Raw genomic sequence first — 23,396 nt, forward strand, 5'->3', positions numbered from 1 at the left:
TTACATGCTGCTTGTAGTGCTTCCAATTTTCTTTTCCCTGAGTAATGAGCTGTGTGTGACAACTCTTCCACTGCTGTATGCACCAGTATATAAAATTTATAAGATCATGACTCCCTGCTTTTGAAGCTGGAGAATTATGTTACCCTGAGCCTCAGCCTTTATGTGTGTTCTGCCTATTAGAGAGATAAATATTGACCTCTCAGTCTGGGCTACCAAAATGTTGTTTGTAACCATTTTTTCCATACAAGTCAGAATTATCAGACTCATATTGTGATAAACTTGTCAGTAAATTTGCAGGGGCCCAAGGATCTGATCAGGTATGGTCAAACCATGTTAAAATCTCCCTTTGGGACCAAATACATCAATTGGCATCCCAGGGCTCCAGGATGTTGGGCAAGTGTTTGGCTCTTGCCTTCACATGCATATGAGCCTCTGAAAAGAAATATTTTGAGTAAATATTCCCCTGACTAGATGGATGGACAAGGTTTTGGCCAAATGGAAAAGCCTCTTACTATTACAAAAAAAAAAAAAAAAAAAAATTTCCTGGGAATTTTAACTGAGATTCATGAATTTCTGATTTTGTCATGAAATAACACCTAGAAGCTGGATCTCCTCTCTGTCAGAAATGTGGTCCTGAAATGATATGTCACATGTGAAGAAAGGGACACAAAGTCAGGGGGGTATCCAGATGGTTTTCTGATGAGATGTATAAATATCATCCTTTCTACAGAAATGAATTTTCACAGGCAAGTGGCTGGAAGTGAAAGCAGAGAAATTTAAATGACCTAAACCAAAGTTCTGTGCCTATTGTTTAATAATGGAAGACTACATGACCCAGTGGCCTTTAAAATTTAGTGATCTATGCAGGGCATATTAAAGCATGGACTCCTTATAATTGCAATTTTCTTTTAATTACAATTATTGACGTATTTCAGCACTGTCAGAAACTTCTTTATATCACTCCAATTAATAGGAAGTAAAATTGCAATGTCTGTAAATTGAAAGCAAATAGAATCTGATTAAGCTGGTGTAGCCATGTCCACACATTCCCTGTGTGGGAGGTATCTGAGGAGGGTTTTTGGGCACCAGGCTGAGTGGAGTATGCAAGGTGAAGATAAATTGGTGTGTTTCAGGAGTGTAACTTTGGCTGTGAAGCACAGTCTGTGGCTAGCTGGCTTTTTTAAAAAGACCATTGGGATATCTAATTACAGTTCAGTATGCCATAGCCCACATCAGACAGGTGTGTGGGGCTGTCAGGTCACTCACCACCCCCTGCACTGGAGAAAATGAATGGAGAAAATAATTCTCAGAACTGAATCCAAGTGTTAAAGTACCATGCATGTTCCTAGCAAGTGACAGCAGAAGCACTGGGACCTGGCATTTCCCCCCCTGTTATGCACTCAGAAGACAATTAGATATGAAGAATGCTGTCATTCTGTTGTAGTGTGTGAAAACCCACAGTAGAACAATACAGTGGCATGGGTATGGTATTAAGTTGTAAATGTATCTACACTATCTATATTTTGTAGATTTTCAGCCATTTTCACCCCTTTCTCTTATTCACCTTTATCACCCCATTGCACTGACTTGCAGAATTGCACCTCTTCTCTTTGGCTTTCATTCTAAGGCTTTATTAAAGTTCTGCCACTGTTTAATTAATCAGCTTTTCATTTTTTCTTCTTAATTAATAAACCAGCTACTTTAATGCTGTACAAGCTCTGGGATATGAGTGCAGGTGTCCCTGTGGAGATATCTGAATGTCTCCATGATGTGAGGGGCAAGGTGAAAGGAAGGAGCAGAGCCAGAGCCAGTGCAGACCTGGTACACCTGTCTGATGTGGGCTATGGCATACTGAACTGCATTTAGATCTCCCAATGTTATTTTCTTTTTATTTTCTTTCTTTTTTTTTTTTTTTTTCTTTTTTAAAATTTTAATAGGTTGTATATATTACTGGGAAGCAGATGTTGGGTGCCTCTAAAAAGCCATTTAAATCAAATCTTCAGTCAGTTTGTGGAGCACTTTCAAGGGAAGCTTGGAGTCCTGTGTGATCCCTTTTGCTCACAAAGGAAGGGAAGGCTTACAAAGGAGATGAAGAAATGAAATAATCTGATGCTCACTGAAGTGATGCTGATGGGAGTAGCACAAATTCCCATTTTGTCCTCCACCCACCTTCCCTACATGAGTAAAAATTATCATATTTAATGATACTGTCTTTTTTCCCCCTTCTTGGGGCACACTGATACACTAACAAATAAATAGTGCAAGATGCCACATCCCCCTCATCTTGCATCTAGGGGAAATATTTTGAAATCACCCTTCTCTTTATAACCTCATTTATTTGCTGTTTGAAATGTGCTGCACTGTGTAGTTGTGCCATAAACTGTTCACTGGAAGTTTATTTATAATGTTACAGCTTATTGATATTTCTGTTAGGAAAAAAAAGGAAAGGTTCTCCACCCTCCTGATTAGAAAAACCCAGAAGATAAATCCCAAGCAATAAATTTAGGGGTACTTACAGAAAATGCATGAAGAAACTTACTTGCTTACACTTTGCTGTAAAGACTCAAATTTTTGCTCACTGAGGTTGCTACTCCCATTCTTCCAGGGGTGCAGGGTCAAGTATTAATTGGGCTCTGCTTGTATCTGCACCTGGGATCTAAACAGCTGGTGCAGAAGAAGCAAAGCCCTTCACTCCTGTGTGTATCTACATGATTGAACACAGCTCTAAATTCTGCTTTTAAAGTGGTGATAAATCACAAACATCACTGTTTCCTTTTTGTCATCCACTCATTTTGATTTGCAACTATGCAACTTTATTAATTGTTTACTGAGAAATAAAGATTTCTGATATGTGTTGGAAGATTTAACATTAACTCCAGTAAAGCAGCATTAAGGAGCTAACCAGGGATTTTAGAGCTAAGCTCTATTTAAGTAGCTAAGCTCGAACATTTCTTTTAGGAATGATTTTCTGGTTGCATTTCAAACAGCCTTTACCTCCCCCAGGATGCTCCCCCTGCCCTGCAGAGAACAGGAATTTTTGGTTGTGTGCCTGCAGGCTCACCTGCTCAGTCACTGCCCAAATCTGGCACTTTGTTTTCTCTTGGTGGAGATTGCCCAAGCTTTACAAAAATCCTGCCTCTTTCACTGCTTCAATAATAAACTACACAGAATCAGCCAAGTGATTTATTTGGGTGATTTTTTTGTTTGTTTGTTTTTGCTTCTTGATTTTGTTTTTGTAATTACTTCTGGTGAGAGAAAGGGAAGGAAACTTTTTTCCCATGCAACTTTAAATAAAATATTTGAAATGTATTTCAAAATGTGCTGATGAAACATGGGGCCAGGCATTATCCACAAGGAGGTACAGGCACATTTGGGCCATGGCTCCTCATGTTCTAAGGTGCAACACCAGAGTAGGTCTGAAAAATCATTCTGCTCTAAAACTTCTATTTCTCATCCTTGAATGTAGTGACACCAGTGTGAACAAACTCCTCTGGGGTCTAGTTTAGGCTGGGGTGAAATATATTCCCCCTTGAGACTATATTTGCCTCACTTGGATTTTTAAAAGGATAAAAGCAAGAGCAGAAAAAAAAAAAATAGGTGTAAAATTCATGGGGTCCTTTTGTGTCTCTGAGTCATCAGCTTTGGTGAGCAGGTTCAGAGTATCAACCATCCTATAAACTGGTCAAAATCCACCTTTCCCCATGATGTCTTAATTAATTTGTCTTAATTTGCAGTCTATGCATTCCTCCCTGTTTAACCTCCTTGGTTAAATTTTTCTTTTCCCTCCCTCATGTTTATCTCCTTGATGTGCTTAGAAAAAAGTCATCTCTCCCCTGCACAAACACTCCTATTTTGTTTTCCTTAGTTTAAGGAAACTGTTCCTGTCTAGACACCTCATTTATGAAATTTTATGAAGGTGTTTGTGGCTGATCCAACTGCCTCCCTCTGCAGGAAGTAAGGTTCAAGTACTTTACAGATTATTCCAGGTGGAGAATTCATCTTCACTTTGCAGCTGGGGTTTGGCTTTTCCTGTTGCTGGTGGAAACACTCAGCTGGTCTGTCCTGGAGCTGGATTAACCTGTGCTGTGAGTCATGTGGGATGGGTTCATGGGATTAACCCATATACCCAAATATTTCTCAGTAATCTTCAGTTAAAGATCCTTGTAGTTTTAGATGTTTCTGTTAATTTGCTCTGTAATGGATACCTTGGGACTCTATATTGTCAGGCTTTATCACATTTTCCTTTATTCCCACACTGTTATTCTCTGTACCTGACAGTGTGTTCCAAAGGTGCCATTAGCAGATTCTGTGACCATATCCTATTTCTGAAACCAGCAAAATCACCCAGAGTCACCACTTGTAACCCCTGCTAGACTCCCTTTTTATGGTTTCCATTTTCCCATCCTGTACACAAGTTCTTCAGTCACTGCTATCCCAGTGGTTGTCCTTGTTTTCCCTGTGTTTCATAAGAATTTCACCTCTTATGATACTGAAATACTGCATTTGTTTCATTTAGAAAAGGGGCTGTGCTATCAGAAAAAAGCTATCAGGAAAGCTGGGATAGATCCTAGCTAGCCTAAGCTTTAACCTACTGCTCCACTGATTGCATTTTGATTTATCTCAAAGTTTCTAATTACTCTTTCCCCTAATATTTGTTAGGTAATGTATCTGTTTATTTCCTTCTTGATGCATTAGATTTTCTAGGAAATATCAACACCATTTTTGGAAACTAATGTTCAGGATTAATTAAATTTTTAGCCCAAGCCTGGATTATTTTTACTTCATTGCAGCTCAATCACTTTAGTTGTTCTTTCTTTTCTTTTTTCCCAATTTTGAATGTGAAGGATCTTTGGGTATTTGTTTCAGTATTCTTTGCAAGGAAAAGTTCAACCTGGCATTTGGCAATTCTTTATTTCTACTTCCTCTCTAAGGCATTGTTTTCTGTTGATCAGTTTTTTATTTCTTATATATTGTCACTTTCTGTTTTCTGCCTCTGGGTGATTACTCATTAATAACTGATGCCCAGCTTTACAGGTTTTCCCCCTTCTTTGAGTTACAGCCTTTTGTCCCTTTTGATGGAAGGACGTTCCAGGTGTCCTCTGCTGCCAGGTGTCTGACTCTTCTACCTCTCATAACCCACCTGTCTTCACTTATTACTGCCTTTGGTTCAATATTTATAATTTACCAGCTCTTGCCCTTTTGAGAGCCAGAGCCCCAGTCCAGTTTACTTTGTGATTGTTCACTTTTTTATGAACTGATTCAATTCCTCCTTCAAGCCCATGGGGACTTCTGCAAAACCCTGCAAGAACTGAAGGTAGTGTAGCATCACATTATGGGAAGTAATTGGCTGTTGAATGAAGAAATAAGCATTCTGTTGCATCTGCAGAGCATCTCAGCCTCCTGTTATTAATAGCTTTTATTCCCCAAGCTCATCTGGAGCAGGATCAGTCTCACATTGGGAGGCAGTAGTGTCTGTTTCTCTGATAACCAGTGCAGACTGGGTTGCTGTGCACATCCAGCTCTCTGGGTTTCTGAGGATGGGTTTGATTGCTGTGCAAGCCACAGCCCTCAGCTCCTGGGTGCTCAGTGGGAGGGGAGGGGGCTGATTCTTCCCCTCCCTGGCTGTTGGACATGGATGGGGTGGATCACTCCCCTGACATGCCCCACTCCTCATCTCCAGGGGGAAGATGTGCTGCTCACAGGGACAGGGGTTTGGCCATCAGCTTGCTGTGGGAATGCTTTCTGTGGGTGCAGGAGGAGCCTGGAGCTCAGCCCATGCTGTGGACACACAAAACCTTTTTGCTCTTGCTCAGAGGTGAGCCCTGGCTGCAAACTCCTCCAAGGATTCCATCACTTTTATGGCAGTTTTGCTTTAATTGATTGTGTCCAGCATAAAGGTACTAGGTTAAATTTAGTTTAACATCTGTATATGCTGAAATTGTCCTCTGAATGCAGTGGCAGCATGTCCTACCAACATTTCATAGCTCTGGTTCTTGGCCACCCCATAAATTCTTCAAAACCACAGTGTGCTGAGCATTGAGTGAAAAGTTTTTCATTCTTTTTTTTTCTCTGACCTTTTATGAGACAGTGTTTTATGCAGAACCTATCCCCATTTTCAAAGCTCAGAGTATTTCAGTTTTAGAACACATTTAAAATGCATATTTCGTTTCCTTTTGTTGTTGCTGTTGCGTGTGTACCCACAGCTAACAGCAAATAAATAAAAAATCATGGAGTGAAGTCTAATTGTTCCCTAGTAGAAAGAAAAAGATATGCATGATTTACCATTTCAGCATACTGGGATTTAATTTGGAGGTTTAAGCAGAATTTTGTACATTTAGATGGTTGAAACTACAGGCTGGTTTTGTTTTTATTTTACTTTAAAGAAAACATTTATGCAATAATTTCCAACTTTAGAAAAGATTAATTAGATTAGCAAGTAATCAGCTATTCTTTTTCAGATTTTACAAACATGCAGCTCTGCTATTCTGCTGCTCCTTTAGTGTAGAACAGACTCCACTCTCTCTTCCCTGGCTTAGGAGGTTTTAGGTAAAGTCATTGTGGACTCAGATGATTTCCTGCCCTTGTTAACCTTCCTTTCCCTTTGGTGACAATGTTCCCTTCATCTCTTGCATGTTTGGCTCTTGACCCCTGTATAACACAACTTTATCAGCTTCATCCTTCCTATTGCCTGGCTTATCAGGGATTCATTAAGTGCAAGAGAACTTTGCTCCCTGTTCTTGCTGGAGGTGCAGGGATCTGTTCCCACGGCGTGCTTGGCAATTTTGGGAAACATCTGTCTCAGTCCTGTGGCTGGAAAAGTTCAGCTGGGTGCAGGCACACAGCTTAGACACTTTTTCATTCTGGAAGGCAGCAGTTTGGCAGTGGGGTAACATCTAGGGTCTGAAATGGCAAGAGTAAGTTTTAAAAGGAAGGATTGGTCCCTCTGCATGTCAGGCTGAGTGCTGTTATCAGCTGTGCCTCCACTATCAAATTTAATTTCCCTTCTTAGTGTGTCAAGAGAATTTGAGAGCACAGACTTTGCAAGGTGCTTTGTCAGGCAACTTGGGCTTTGTTTAATCATGAATGTCTAATTTAATTCCAAAGTTAAACATCCATCCCTCAAAAATATCTTTCTGGATAGATTTGACAGCGTCTGCATCCTTTGTAAGGCTTCAGCTGTCTCTTAAATTGAAATGGTGGCAAAAAATGGCTGGTTCAGAGCACTGCTCTTGTCCTCTCCTGATCCAGTGGCCTCACAAGTCCCTGGGAAGGACTCCTGTGACTCACATTTGTACTAGTTAAATCGATGATGTGTGTCAGATGGGAATTTGGTTCCAGACTTGACACCCCAAATGCAGTTTTGGAGTAGGTGGTTTTTCAGTGGAAGGATTTCTGCAGCTGGGATGATTGATGATGAGCATTCTGAGTGTCTCCATCTGATTAGGATGTGATAAAATGCATTAGCCAAACCCCCAAGGGGCTGGACTGGATGGTTGATAACATAAGGAGATATTCTCTTCAGTCAGAACACAGCCCAGCAGCTGTTACACACAGTTGGCCCAGCTGAAATGGCAGTGGAGTCACAAATGCTCCTCCCAGAAGGTTGGATCTCCAGTATCCAACATGTGCTTTATTTCCACAATACCAGTGCCAAGCTGGATTACATGCCCCATTCACAATTTCTAATCACCTCTCTGTTCCTTGAGTGCTGAAGTTACTTCTGTCAGAGCAGATGCTCATCCTGGAGTAGAAGGGTTTCCAAAGTATTCATTACTGAGCATAAATACAGTTAAAAGAAAAATGAAATTAAAGGCAGCCTGCAATCAATTGAGTTTAGAAAACTGAATTTTTTAATTGCCCAAATGTAATTCAAGGCAGTTAGTCTTTCACATAACTTCTATCAAAGACATTGTTGCTGACTCTGAGGCAGAGCTTTGCATATTAAAAATTCTGCATTAATTGTTGGCAATTTTATGAGTATGAAGGTACCAGCTTGACCCAACCAGTAGTTAGTGCATATGTAATTGATACATATATATGTGATCTATTCTATGTGATATCTATATCTATATCTATATCTATATCTATATCTATATCTATATCTATATCTATATCTATATCTAATCTATATCTATATCTATCTATATCTATATCATATATATCTATATCTATATCTATATCTATATCTATATCTATATCTATATCTATGACATATTCATTTAGCATTTGTTTATTTGCTGTCTCCTATATAGTGCTTTATGGAAGAGGCTTTTGAAGCTTCCAATATTGTCTTTTTATTTTGGAAGATTGGACATGAAATGTGAATGTTCAATATATCTCTTGATTTTTTGGCCTTAAGTAAGGGGTCAGATTGAACAGGCTTTAAGATTTGCAGTGAAACTTGCTTAAATGAATTACTCGTTGGAAAAATTACATTTCAATGTCAGCTGAAACTAAATATTTCCCTTTGTTTTATACATGAGATGTGATTGTTACCTATGCTTAGGGAAAAAAAAAATGACAGCACAAACTTTCTCCCAGACTTTGAAATAAATGCTGTATTTTTATATAACTTGTACAACTGCTAAATTGTCCATGTAACTTAGAGATGCTGAAGTGTGGGTGGGGATGGAGGTCACAGTGTGAACTCTTCTGTTCCAGGATTGTTTGTGCAGTAAAAAGTGCAGCATAAGCTGTGCCACTGGGACAAACTTAAACTACTGGGTGTAAAAAAGGGGCAAGTTTGAATTCCAGGTTTCTCACTCTGTCCCTGGCATTAATCCTGTTAATGAATGGTGACTCTGAAATTAAAACAGAAATAATTAAAACAGAAATATTGCATCTCTGTGGGACCAATGCAACAGGATTGGTTGGAGATAAACACCCTGCTGTTTTCTCCCTCTTTTGAAAGCTGTAAGCTTTCAAAACAAGGTTAAGTCAGTGAAATATACTGAGAATAACTATAAACTTCTCTGAAGTATTTTTTTTTTAAATGTAGATATTGTTTCTGTGGAGTGGGACCTCATTCAGTCCATTGCATCAGGAATATTGGAAGGGACTTCCCAGTTTCTTGGAAAAGTTGGCTGCTCAGGGTGTCATATATCCTAAAGCAAATAAGTAGATATACATTTAGATGGAAATAAGGATGATAAACTAGATTTCTGTCTTGTGTAAATGCAAAATGCAGAAATCAAAATGGGAAAATTCCACTTCCCTCTGTGGTATTAGTCATCATGAGAGCTTGAATGCAAATATAGAGCTTCAATTTATTAAGGATTTGGGGATCTGAAACACATTCCAACAGGATTTGAAAAGCATACAACAACTGTGCCAAACAGATTACATCTAGAAATATCAGATGTGTGTTACCCTTCAAATGTTGGGAAAAGGGAAAGAAGGTACAAAAGAGGAAGAAATGGAGGTGCAAAAGAGACAAATGTTTTTCTGCTATGGAAAACTCCAGAAACTCCAGTCTTTTACTGTTTGATAATATAATTAGCCAGTGTTTTGACTAGACTGATTTGATAATGATGCATAGAAAAGGGCAATTTAATCTTGGCACAGTAACTAGGAATGTTTGCCTCATTGCTTTCTATGTCTTAATTTCTACTTTAAATTAAATGTCTTCAGCTTCTGAATGTTTTATATTAGAAACCTTCCTTTTACAAACCTTCTATTTTGAGCCACTAATTAATGTAATCCACAAGTTAGGTATATCATGGGATTGCAGTAGATCAGGAGCTTGTTTTTGTTCTCTTCCTGCATCTCTAAACTCCCAAACCATTTGTACATTGAGAAGGACATACACATTTCTTATCCCTGCTCTGATGTTTCTATTAACTTTCTGATGGTCCTTGTGCTCTTATTCCCTAAATATTTGTATTTCCATTTATTTGTGTGTCATCTATCTTGCGTGACAGGAAAAAAAACAACACTGCACCAACACTGGCTTTAGGAAAATATCTGCAATGTCTGTTGATTGGAAAGGAAATTAACCCTGTATGCAAAGGCCTTGTGGTCTGTATTTCCCTTGCTCAGGAAGGGGATGTGCTCACAGTTGTTAAATTCCATGTTCACTCAGTGAGACTCCTTGTAAATGACAAAATATCCAGAGTTATGTTGGAAGGATAATAAGAGTTGGAGATGTTGTACTAGAGGAAGTTACTCAGCTCCTGTTTGGTGAGTGAGAGTAACAAAATTAGATTTCTCTGAGTTTCCCACTGCCATTATGTTCTGATGTTTCTCTCGAGCATCTCTTCATGTTGAGGGTTGTTGAAATAGGTGTGCCCCCGTTTTGGCCAGAATAACAATCCTCTGCTTGGATTTAACAGACTGCTGTTCTCTGGGAAACTTCAGGAGGAGTCCACAGGGTTGGTGTAGTTCCACCTGTGACTCCTCTTCCACCTCCTTTGATCTTCTTGAGGTCAAAGCTGAGTCTCCAATTTACTTCAAGCTGGCGAAGCATTGAACCACTCCTTTTTGTAATAAACTTGCTGTTTCCACTTTGGGTTCTACAGAACCCTTCTGTTGCTTTGAAAGACTTGAGCTTGAACAAAGTAATTTATCCACCTGGTGAGAGCCAAACTCAATTGAGCCTGACAAGGACAAAAGCACTGGAGGGGCAGGAGGGTTTGATCTTATATTCTATGAAAATTACAGTGAAAGATTTTAAGCAGATGCAGGAATTGCTGTACAGCCTTCTGTGCTAACCAGCAGGATATTCCAGATGAAATGATGATTTTTATTCCTTTCCAGGGGATCAGCAGCCTCTTCAGCTCCCTGAAGGTGGTGCGCCTTCTGCGGCTGGGGCGGGTGGCCAGGAAGCTGGACCATTACCTGGAGTACGGAGCTGCCGTGCTGGTGCTGCTGGTGTGTGTGTTTGGGCTGGTGGCCCACTGGCTGGCCTGCATCTGGTACAGCATTGGGGACTATGAAGTCATAGATGAGCTGACCAACACCATCAAAACAGACAGCTGGCTGTACCAGCTGGCGCTGAGCATCGGGACCCCCTATCGCTACAACACCACGGGCTCGGGCCAGTGGGAGGGAGGGCCCAGCAAAGACTCCTTGTACATATCCTCCCTCTACTTTACCATGACAAGCCTTACAACCATAGGATTTGGGAACATAGCACCCACCACGGATGGGGAGAAGATTTTCTCAGTGGCCATGATGATGGTTGGCTGTAAGTAAAATCCGCTTTTCTTGTGTCCCGTCCTGTCTTGTATAGTGCACTGGCTTTAAGCTTCCTTGGCATGCTAAAAAAAACCCCTGTAAATAATAATGAAATGAGCTTGGAGTTCTTGAAAACAGGCATTGAAATGATGCACTTGCTGTATTTTTTAACAGCTTGCAAGGCTAAGTGGTTTAGGTACATAAGTGTGCCCAATGACAAGTTATACTTGGGGCCTCATCTTTACACTTTAAATATGGCTTTTGTTGTGTTTGTAAGGGCTTTGCTAGAATTTGGTTAGAAGTTATTTGAATTCAGGTAGTCTGAGTTTTGCTTATAAACTTACACAAGCCTGGAATCCTTTGATGTGGTTTTATCCAATTCTTGAAACATTTAGTGATTCCATAAATTGATTGCTTGCTTTATGGCACTGCTTTGAGATATGAGCCCTGATTTTTCTCTTCTGAATGTAGTGGCCTTTGTCACCAGCAAAGCTAGAACTGAAGGAAATTATGAGACATTTTTTTTTGTTTCCTGCTGTTTCACAGCTCTGCTGAAATAGTCCAAAATCAGGAGTGGAAAGGCACAACTCTCATTTCGTGTGCTGCCAAGGTTATATCACTGAGGGGCTCTACAGATAACAGAAATCTTCAAAATATAGGGGAGACAACTTAAGATATTAATAGTATTTGGGAGAATTATTTTTCTGTTTAATCAATAACTCTTGGTGTTTCTCTGGTGCTTTCTATTTTCTGAGCACCATGCAAACACTAAGCAATTATGTAATAAGAGAGCAAACAAAACCTTTAGATAATAAGATCTGCATAATCTCTCTGGTAATTATCTCAGCTAAGACTTCGAGCTCATCTCTGAGAAATACTGAACTATAAAAAAGGAAGTTTTCTTGCCACAGTCTTTCTAGATCTTTAGAAGATTAAAGACATTTGTCTGGAGATTTTAAAATGCTTTTTAAAAAGAGTGGTTGCAATTTTAGGACTCTTGCAGTGTGGTGCAATGAAATTTCTGCTGAACACCATCTTTACATGATGGGTTGATCTGTTGCAAAACGTTTCCAAGTCCATAAAAAGCAAATCCCCAAGCCAGAGCATTAGTGAGCTATTGCAGATAGGTCATCAAAAGCCCATAGGAGCTGATATGCTATTTGTTACACTGATTTGTGGTATTTACAGAACCTGGGGATTTGGACAGTAAAGTGGATATAGAACATTTTTGATGCATTGTAATATTTGCTTCCCTTGTTTTGTTTTGGGTTTTTTTGTGTGTGTGGAGGGGGGACTTCTGTTGTCCTGTTGAGGGGGATTTGACAGAAAAAAAGAAGTGGTAAATGACTAAGGGTGTGATGAGAACCATAAAAACATAATGAATGCCACTTCTACTATTTATAATGATAATAACAAAATACATGCATGGCCTCAGCAGGTGAAGAGGACGGGGAGATTGTAACCTGCTTTGTGTCTGTTCTAGGTGGGTTGTTTCCTTGCTTTTCCATCTCTGAAACTCATATTAAAGATGGGGATACAAGTAGCAGGATCAAAGTTAAAACTGACAGCAGCCTGTGTATGTGGCACTGGCAAATAATTTCCATGAGTGTTACCTACAAAATTACAAAATGTTCACATCAAATTTATAAGTGGCAACAGTGACCTTAGCAGTTGAGAAACTGTGTGTAGGATTATAGGCTTCTGGAAAAAGTCAAAAGTAGAATCTAAAATTTAAGAAGTGTGGCAAAAGAACTACTGAGTTGCTTATGGCAAATCAAAATCATATCAAAATAATAACACCAAAATAAATGTGCCTTCTCTTGCTGGTGGGTGAAGAGCACTGTGGCAGGCAGGAAGGCTACAGACAGGAGAAACCTTTTGGTTTATTTACAAGGAAAATTTATAAGTAAAAATGCTCAATTATCATCAAATAGTGAATCTTTTACAATGACATCAGTGCAGATTTGAAGATTTCTAATTCATGCACATCAGTAGGATGTGAAATCCTAACCTTGATTGATCTTTTTCCACTGGTTAGAAAATAAACCAGCTTTGGAACAGGCACTAATCATGGGCTTAATATTTGCAATATTTGTAAGAGAGATGAGACCTGCAGGATTGCAGAGAAATGCTTTGCAGAGCTGGCTGCTGAAAGCCTGGCACTCTGAGCTCCAAGATGAAATGGGAAGGCACAACAAATAGTTGATGAAAAATACAATTTCCCAGGCATTCAGTGTCCACTGAGCTCAGGAGAAGGATTTGGCCTCATGAAAAGGTGTAACTAAGAACTGAGTGATTTTCAAACCAAGGTGTTTTATTTTCTCTTTTGAAACAGCGTTTTGAGATAAACATTCAGTAAAATTCAATTACAGTTCAGTCAATAAATATGTCTGGTCCACAAACACTCTCCTGTTATAAGCAGAGAGAGGCTGTGAAATACCTTTGGTATTCTCCTGAAGAAGTTTGCTAATACCAATAGCTGATATTGGCAGTGGCTTTTTTTTCCCCTAACAGACTATGCCAAATAAATGCTTTAAACTTAGCACTGGAATCAGAAATAGTAATTCATCACAATCCCAGCTGCCTACTCATGCAAACTGCAGATAGGAAAGGAAATCTTCCCTGCTTTGTCAGCGAGCTGTGGCTTGTTCTGAAAGCCCCAAGTTTCCTATTCATGCTGGCAAAGTTATCAGGACCTGGGAGGAGTATTTGGAGAGATTTGCAAATCCTTCTGGTGGGCAGGAATGCAGGATGGTGTTGCTGTTAAAAACAGGCAGATGGAGGTTCTGTAGGTGCTGATGAAGCATTGCTTGGTGCAGGGCAGGGGTGGGGGCTCCCCTGATGGATGGGAGCTTTTCACTTGGACTGGCAGCTTGTCACTTGATTGTTCACTGAGCACAGATCGAGTGGGATATTTAAGCTGAAATACATCACCTGTCTTGCAGGAAAGAGAGCTTTGAATAACTTAACATCATCTTGTGGAGCTTGCTTCGGTTTTCTTTTTCCTCACTTGTTTAATCTTGGTGCCCAGTGCTGTTCGGCAATATTTTTTTTTGGGTTGCTTCTTGACACTTGGAAAGCTAAAAATAGCAAACAAAGCATCCTATGACAAGGGAGTAAGGGTTATTGTTTAAATACCTATTGTGCATTTGCTGCCTAGAGTTGCTGAATATGCACTGAAAATCTGATTTTTGTAGTGCCTTTTGTGTTGATCTGGGTCATTTCATCCCCTCCCTGTGCAGAGCAGAACAAATAGGCAGGTCTGTCAGATCCATCAGGAATCGTTTATAATTCAGGGAGAACCATTGCTGTAAACCTCCCATTATCTTCTGTCAGCTCAGAGCCTCCAAACAAAATCTCAGCCTGTGCTGCTGTGTGCTGCTCCACTTCTGTCCACAAGCAGCTTTAAGGCTCCTGCAGCACAGCCAAAGATGCAGAAGTAAAACTGGGTTTGTGTCTTTCACACACTAAATAAATAAGTAAATAAATAAGTAAGTAAGTAAGTAAATGAATAAATAAATAAATAAATAAATAAACAAACAGATGGATATATGAAGAAAGAGAACAGAAAGAAACTTTTTGGTTCATACACCACTCTCACTATCTTGCAACTCAGCACAGCCAGGCCTTTAGTGAGCAGAAAATAAGAGGGGAAAAGCATTTTGGGGAAGGTAGCAGTGTGGTTGGATGAAAGAGCTTGAAGAATTCAGGAGAGATGCATTTTCTGAAGGAACAGATGTGAATGGTTAAACAACAAGAATACAGTCCTATGCTTTTTTTCTTCCTGTACTTTCACTGTGAGAACAGCAGCCAGCTTCCCAAAGTCCTTGTTTAGGCAGGGATAGAGTCAATTTCCTTCCCAGCAGCAGGTACAGTGCCATGTTCTGGATTTGGAATGAGGATAATGTTGATAAAACTCTGAGGTTTTAGCTGTTGCTGAGCAGGGCTCACATGAAGCTCCTTGTTCCCTGCCAGTGAGGAGGTGGGGGCACAGGGAGCCAGGAGGGGACACAGCTGGGACAGCTGAGCCAAACTGGCCCCAGGGACATCACACACCACATGGCATGGTGCTGAGCAGCAAAACTGGGGGGGCTGGTCAGCAGATATTGAGCAACACCATTGTGCATCACTGTTTTTTGTATTCTTTTATCATTATTATTATTGTTTCCACTTTCTTTTCTGTCCTGTGAAGCTGTGCTTACCTCAACCCATGAGGTTTTGCCTTTTTTTCTCATTCTTTCCCTATTCCAGTGGGGGAGAGGGAGTGAGCAGGTGGCTGGGGGAGTTTTAGCTGCCTGCTAGGTTAAACTACAACACCCAGCCTGGGGCTCAGAGGGTCTCTGGCACATTTCATGTGTCTGGTGTAAGCTGCAGTAATGGGTTTGTCCCTGTCCATGTGCAACAGTGAAATGGCTTTGTATGGCACAGAGCAGATTGCAGCATCAGTCTGGCCCCATAAATTCAGCAATTACAGCAGTTTATTTGTCCAGCTGAGTTGACCTGGCATGTACATCCAGACAGTTTGAGAAATCCAGTATATTCCACTGGTCACTAAAGTGCTCTGATGATCTGTGCAGCAAGGAAAGGTCAAAACGAGATACTGAAGGCAGGATTGTCAATGAACATTGAATATTTCCCTGTTTCTCAGGCTGTGAAAAGCTCAGAAGAATCTTTTAGCTATCCACTGGTCCCCAGAACTGCTCAGCAGAGGGTGCTTTGTTGTTCTTCCTTTAGGGAAATACTTTTATCTAAACACATAATTACTCTGGCTTTTGTTTACTCCAGTTTTATGGGGAGATGGTTGTGGGTGAGATGATATTTTTCAGTGACTGGTTTTAAATTATGGTGGAAACAGGTCTGGCAATTCACTTTGGTTTTGCATATGAGCAAAAGAATTTGTTGTAGTGATTGTACAGGATACCTTCTCTGGAAAATGGGAGTAATTTCTAGATTCCTCTTTCCAAAACTTTCTAGTTTAATGGCTTAAATGTTACCTTCTTTTCCTCTTAAAATACCCAGGTTCATGATTTTCAGCTTTGAAAAGGAGACAGATGTAATTGCTGTTACTTTGACCCCAAGTTATTATTGTTCAGGGGAGAGATGATGAAGGAGAGTGTGGGTGGGCTCCTCTTGGTATCACAGAATCACAGAGTGCTTTGGGTTGGAAGGGACCTTAAAGATCATCCAGAACCAGCCCCCCTGCCTTGGGCTGGGGCATATTTCACCAGAAGGTGTCTGCTGGACACATAAATATCAATATCATTGATGGCTTAGTTATCTATCCTAAACACATAGATGTCCTGCCCTCCTTCTAATTTAATTAAACAGAGAGAATAGGACCTGCTCTTTCCTTTTTCAAACCAGTGAGATGCTCTCATCTGAGCCACCTCTGGCCCTGAATTTGGCCAGCAATGCTGAGGCTGCAGACTGCTCATGGCACCCCTTGCTGCTGCTCAGCTCTTTGGGAGCTCTGACCTGGGGTGCCAGGGGCTGTCAGTCAAGCCTCCATTGATCTGACAAACCTAATTCATTATTTGAGCAGGTTCTTTCATTGTTCCAGCAGCATTCATCAGTTCCCTGCCAATACAGGGTGGTTAGCCACTTGAATGCTGGTTGGATGAATCATGGGAGTTTATCCAGCAAATTTGTTAGGCAGTGGCTGAGCCCACGCACTGACACAACAGCATATCATGGTAGGAGAGTGTTTGTCTGGCAGGCTCCCAGACAAGCCATCCCAAGAGCCCATAGGATTTCATATTTGATCCTGAGGAACATGTGTAAGACAGCACCTTCCAGCAAAAATCACTGCCAGCAATGTAGATTAAATAGTATTTTTCCTAGCAACAGATACTAATAGTATCAGAATATCAGAATATATATTATATCATAAATCTGTATAGATACAGAAGGTTTTCCATCTGTAGGAGCTCATAGGCTGGAGTGTTTAGCTGTGGTTGAACTCCAGCTCTGCCCCTAAGGGGGTCCTACAGGGCAGTTCTGTGGAAGGGCAGTTTCTTCTCCTGCAGAGCTCTGGGGTGTGGGAGAGATGGGGCTCTGCATCAGGGAGCTGCAGAAGGGTTTGCTTGATCTCTTCAGCAACAGAGGGCTGGTGCCAGTTTTTAAAGTTCTTAAAATTTCTTTAAATGGGGGCCAGTGAGGGGGATGTCTCTTCTAACAACAATATGGCCCTGCTAGCTCTTAATTGTTTCTTAGAGTCACAAAATGATAAAATTATTTAGGTTGGAAGGGACTTTAAAGATCATCTGGTTGCAAATCTCTGCCATGGGCAGGGACACCTTCTACCAGGTGGCTCAGGGTCCCATCCCTGGCCTTGAACACTTCCAGGAGTGGGGCATCCACAATTTCACTGTGCAACCTCTTCTGCCACAAACAGATGTAATCCTCAAGCAATGAGAAAGGTGGCAAGTTCTTCACCATCCAAATCAAGAGAGGGAAAATCTATTAATTCACATTTACCCATTAGTGCAAGAAGAGGAAAGTGGCACAGAAAGTTACAAGAAGTTGCCTTGCAAGGGAAAATTTCTCCTCTTGAGCACCATTGAAAAAGCATTTTGACACTTTTAGATTGCTGGACTGCTGAGCCCAAGTGCTATTAGCTCTACAAGGAAAGGATACCAGGCTCTTTCTGTGGCATCTCTTAGTTGTTACTAATCTTACTTATGTTCACAGCTGGGGCACATGAAGTATTTTGAGTCAGTTATTGGTGTCAGTGCAGCAGTTGAACTTGGCAATCTCAATATTCTCTGAGCAGCTGCATGGAAAAGCCTTAAGAGTATAATCACATCTCAGTAGCCTACATTAAAAAAACCCAATTACATCTCGGGGATGTAGCATCATCCACTTTTTAATGGAACCTGAGTGTAAGAGGGAGATCATAAAATCATTGTTTAAGTTGGAAAAGACTTGTAACATCATTGAGCCAAACCATCACCCCAGCACTGCCAAACCCACCACTGAACCATGGCCTCAGGTACCACATCTACACATCTTTTAAACATCTCCAGGGATGGTGACTGCCCTGGGCAGCCTGTTCTGGTGCTCAACACTCATTCCATGAAGAAATTGTTCCTAATTTCCAATCTAAACCTCCCCTGGTGCAAGTTGAGGCTGTTTCCTCTTGTCCTATCACTTGCTGCCTGGGAGAAGATGCCACCATGCTCTGGGTACACCCTCCTTTCAGAGAGTTGTAGAGAGCACTGAGATCCCTCCCAGCCTTCTTTTCTCCAGCTCCCTCAGCTGCTCCTCATCAGATTTGTGTCCCAGACCCCTCCCCAGCTCCATTTCCCTTCTCAGGACATTCTCCAGCTCCTGGCTGTATCCACCAGATTGGGGCCACATGTGCCTTGTTTAGCTGTAATTCTGACAGAGCAGGAGATTTTTAGATATTCAGGTTCTAGTTTATAGCAAAAACATGTGTCTTTATATAAGGAGCTTTAAAACTGTAAAACAGTCTCCTTGGGAAGCTTTATGGGATTTTTTTTTTTGTCAAGGTTATAGCTAGCATGTGTTTATATAAGGTTTACTTTTATTGTCATTGGCTTGATGTGTTTAAAGGAAATTATGGTATCGAGAGAGATAGGACAGTGAGTGGGAGAGGTAACAATGAAGAAGGAAACATTATTTCATGCTGTTGAGCTGTGTTATTTAAAGCAACTGAAAATTGGCATTGAATAAATGATAGGTAAATGTTGAAAATGAACATTTCTGCTCACACACCGAGTGCAAGCAATCACCTGAGATGGTCCCAGAGGGATTATCAGGTAGCCCTGGATTACTCACAACAACTGTATCTCTCAGAAAGCAGAAAGTTTTAATTAGCCCAGCTAGATCAGCAAATTTATCTGAGTGGCTAAGAACACAACACAGCTCAGTTTTATAGCATATTGTGCTAGTGGGACAAACAAATCTGAGATAAAAGATAACCCCCAAGGTATCACCACTTGGATGGAAGGGGCTCAGGAGATCCTTTGTGTTTGCCTGTTGTGAAGTTTCAGAGAGTGATCTGAGTCTGTTAATTGTGTGTACCCAGGAGATGTCATCTCTGTGTGTTTGGCATGTAAAAGGGAGAGTTACTCAAGTTAACAGGTAACTCCTGCCTGATATCAGTGGAGATGTGCTCCTCACTGGGCCCTGCTTTCTATGTGAAAAACAGGTATTTGCTGTTAAATCTCACTGATACTGGCCCAGTTTTTCTTGCAGATAACTGCTGTGTTTTATCAATTGAGGTGAAAATTAGGATGGCCAGTTCAGCGAGGAGACAAGTTGCTTTAACAAGTGTCCTGTTGTAGAAAATTTGACTCATACCACCAAATCAGGCCTTGAAATACCATTTTTTCATGTCCAGCAAGAGATTCCAGTGCTTAAATTTTGTTAGGCTGGCTTTCAGAACTGAAGAACCCTGTGACATTTTCGCACATCCAGAGACGCTGACAGAGCTGGGGGTTTTGTGTTGTTTTTGTAAAATACATGAAAAGCCCCATTCTCTGGGAAGTTTCATTATCACAGCACTGCCTGTGGTGCTGGAGCACGTTCAGTGGTGCTTGGGGATGTCAGCTAATTGGATGAAAGATGACAGACACCAGTTGTTGGTTTTTTGTTGCTTCCTTTCTGTAGGTCTGAGGTAGTACAATGTCATGTTCCTCTTGAATATTCTGAGGACTCAGCCTGCATGTCTCTCATCCTTGTTCATCTTTCCTCTGGCTTTTTCTGCAAGAACTTTGGGAGAACTGGGAAAAATTTTCCCAGCTGGTGGAAGCATACTCTGTGTGGGAGTCTGACTGTGGGATCCTCCTTGAAGAGCTTTGCCCCTTTTCCTTCCATTTTGGAGGAAGGACAGGAGAAAATCTGAGCTGGCATCTCTCCCCTGGGTCCCTGCTGTGCATCCCTGCCAGTGCTGAGTCAAACCCAGTGGAGTTTCAGTAGGAATATTTTGGTCATGAATGATTAAGATTAGTTTTCTTCCACTGGCCAGCAGCCAGCGTGGATTTGTCAAGATGAGTTCATGGCAAATTAATCTGATTTCTCTCTTTGACAAGATAACTGCCTAGAGAATAAAAGGAATTGAGTAGATACAATATATCTGAACTTTTTAGAAGTCTTCTGACAGTTTTTTACTTAGTGGCCTCACAGCAAACAAGTGAAAGATGATCTCAACACAGTCATAACAAAGCTGGTGATGACTGATTGAACAATCTCTCTCAAGATATAATCAAGGGCTTCCCTGTCAAACTTGGAGGGAATTGCCAGCGAGATTTTTGCCCTGTGTGTGATTCTGTTCAACGCTTTGATTAGCAGAGATGAGTGGCAGAACAGAGAGGGGGTTCTGGGAAGGGTTGCAAGCAGCTGGGATGACAGCATCAGAATCCATAATGGTCCCAGTAAATTGGAGAGGCGTCCCCAGATCAGCAAGGTGAATGTCAAGAGAGGGAAATGCTGTGCAGAGAAGGCAAATCAAATGCATAAGCACAGTCCATGGAATCACTGGCTCTGCTGCTGCCAGGCTGGAGAGGATTTTGGAGGATATTGGGGAGGAAAGGGAAAGGTGACTGCAGACTGAATGTAACAACACAGCAGTACAGTAAAACCTGTAAAATTTGCCCTGGACAGTATCAGGAGCAGTGCTACAAACAAGCTGAAAAGGTATTTGTTCTGCTGGCACTAGGACTGGGTAGTCACCTCTTTCCTTTCTTTTTAGCTACAGCACTTTAAGGAAGCTGTAGACCAGCTGGAGGGAAGGAGATCATAAAAATGTGTTACAAGGCAGGATCTCAGGGGAGCAGCTGGAAGGACTGACTTTGGCTTAAGCTGATGGAAACTTAAGGGGAACATGAAGATTGACTTCTACCATGGAAAGAGTGTGCTTGAAAGAGAAAAAAATACTGATTTGTGATTCCTGGAGGACAGTCAGGTCACTTAGGAAGGAATGAAAGACTGATGTTGGAAACAGGCATTTCCAACACCAGTCCACCAAAATTTTTCAGCTTGGGCAAAACTTTTTATATCATGGGCAGAGCCAGCACCAGATTTGGAGACTCCAGTTCATTGATGAGCATTTCTACAGGTACCCTTGCTCCTCCCTCGAGGTCCCTCCCAAGCCTTCAAATCTCTGATGCTGGAGGGAGAGTAATGTACAGCTACAAATCCCTGTTGTGTCTTAGCAAGGTCAAGCTAGCAAAGCTCACTTTCTGCAGGTGGTTGACCACCCCTAAACATCTACTGATTAATTTCAGTACAGGAGTTCTGACTTTTTTTGTTAGCTTTAAAAATTTTTGCAGCTGAAATATAGTTCTGAGTTAAAGGTTCTTGCCTCTAGGCTTTCATAATGACTTTTACATTAATAAAGATTGACACTAAAGAAAGAAAAAAATTATATAAGAAATGTTGTTCCACCTTTTTTTTTCCTTGTCTTTATTTCTTTAATTTTTTTTTTTTTTTTTTTTTTTTTTTTAATGCTGCATCTTTTGTTGTAACATACTGGAAGAATAGTAGAAGGATGGAAGTAACATTTACCTTAAAGATTGAAAAAAGAAAAGGGAGATTTGGGAGAAATTTTCTTACTTTCAGCCATTAATCTCTTTTTCCAGTGGAAACTAAGCAAGCAGGTAAAAGGAAGAAGACCAGCAGATAGAAAAAGATATTTTTAGGGAGTTGAAAGATTAGTAAGCTTTTATCTTACTTTGTCTATAGTTTTGTTGCATAACAACTTGAAGCATTTTCTAATAGAGCAGAATATTTAATTTCTTCTAAAGTGTCTCATGAAAATTAAAGCACATTTCAAAGCTCCATTGTGAAGCGTAATCAGAGTTGAAATAGGATGAAGTTGATAGAAAGGGGTTTATAAATATCTGCTGCTGATTTCTGCATGGTGATGTGACAATGGGAGATGGAGTGGAGGCTGCATTCCTCTAAGCCCAGCTCTGCAGGAATGGCATCATGTTGGAACGGTTGTGTTGGTTTTTCCTCAGTGGAAGATGGTCAGTTCTGAGGGAAAAGCCCCTTAAATTGGATTTTTGCTGAAATTGGAACACTGGGAGGAGCATTCATATCCATGGCCCTTCAAAATTTGTGGTTTTACATGTGCATGCTAACAGTAGTGGTGCAGCTGTAGAAAAATGGTGATTTTTACATTGTGTTGGCAGGGCTGAACAAGCTGAACTCAGCATCAGTGTCACACAGGCACACACTGTCCCCCTTTGAATGGGTGTGGCATCCCTTAGGTCTCAGCTCTCTTACCTCATATGTGATCAAATGATGTGAAGTTAAAGGCTAGGAGGGCAGAATGAGGTGTGATCAATTCCTGTCTATTTTAAAAATTCATTTTACCCAGCCCTTCAGTACTTCCTGAATTGGGAACTTTAAATTCATGGTGTGTTTTTAAGAACTGGAATAGTCCCACTTATTGTTGCTGAATGAGAATTTACCTTTAAGTGTCCTCTGGCCACAAACCATGATGGAGGGAACCTTTCTGACATTTCAGGTTTATTGGTGGATCTTCCAAGGCAAGATGGAATTAGGAGGGTAAGTCCCATTTGAAGGTCACTAGGGCTCATGCCTAAAATCCATGTAGGTGTATTGCAAAAACCTCAGCATCCATTTCAATGAGGTCCCATGTATGGAAATTATTATTTTTTACATTATATGTTTGAATGACACCTGATTGATAAAGGGATGGGAACAAACCATCATTCCTGGATATGGTGAAAGGACAAACTTAATTTGCCTTTCTTCCTCCTTGACCAGGAACATTTCAAAGCACAAAATGTGATGCCTGCTTCCACTCCCTTATTTTTGAGTAGGAGACTGAGGCATAAAGAATGAAAGCATTTCCTGCTGAAATTGATAATCCACCTTACCTAAAGGAAATGTTACTTTCTAGTGAATCAAACACAATCTTTCTGCATTAGCACTTGAAAGGGGAAAAAAAAAAGGCAAGTCAATGAGGTAAGAAGGAAGTTTGGAATGAAGCTGCTGGCATCAGTGCCATGTCAGAAACTGTTTAATGGCTGTGAGTCTGAAATAATTACATGTGAGTGAAGATTGGTCATGCAAGAAGGATCCTGTAATCAAATCTTGTCTGAAGATGAATGAAGGAGGAGAGGAGGGGAAGACAAGGGTGTGAGATCCCTGCAGAAGCTGTGGCACAGTCACAGCCCCTGGAGGTGCCAGGCTCTGTGAGCTCCCGTGGCAGGGATGCTATGCTC

At 40.8% G+C, this 23,396-nt stretch overlaps 1 protein-coding gene across 1 annotated transcript in view; it reads left to right on the top strand.

The window, feature by feature from the left end:
* The window catches only part of KCNH5 (potassium voltage-gated channel subfamily H member 5), a 146,547-nt gene that overhangs the window by 44,927 nt on the left and 78,224 nt on the right, over positions 1–23,396 (top strand). Inside the window, exon 7 of the mRNA XM_056492958.1 lies at positions 10,756–11,185. Within this exon, the coding sequence (XP_056348933.1) occupies positions 10,756–11,185 (430 nt within the window). The remainder of the gene's footprint in view (positions 1–10,755; positions 11,186–23,396) is intronic.

This window comes from Oenanthe melanoleuca, chromosome 5, assembly GCF_029582105.1.
Source record: "Oenanthe melanoleuca isolate GR-GAL-2019-014 chromosome 5, OMel1.0, whole genome shotgun sequence".
Taxonomy (NCBI): Eukaryota; Metazoa; Chordata; class Aves; order Passeriformes; family Muscicapidae; genus Oenanthe; species Oenanthe melanoleuca.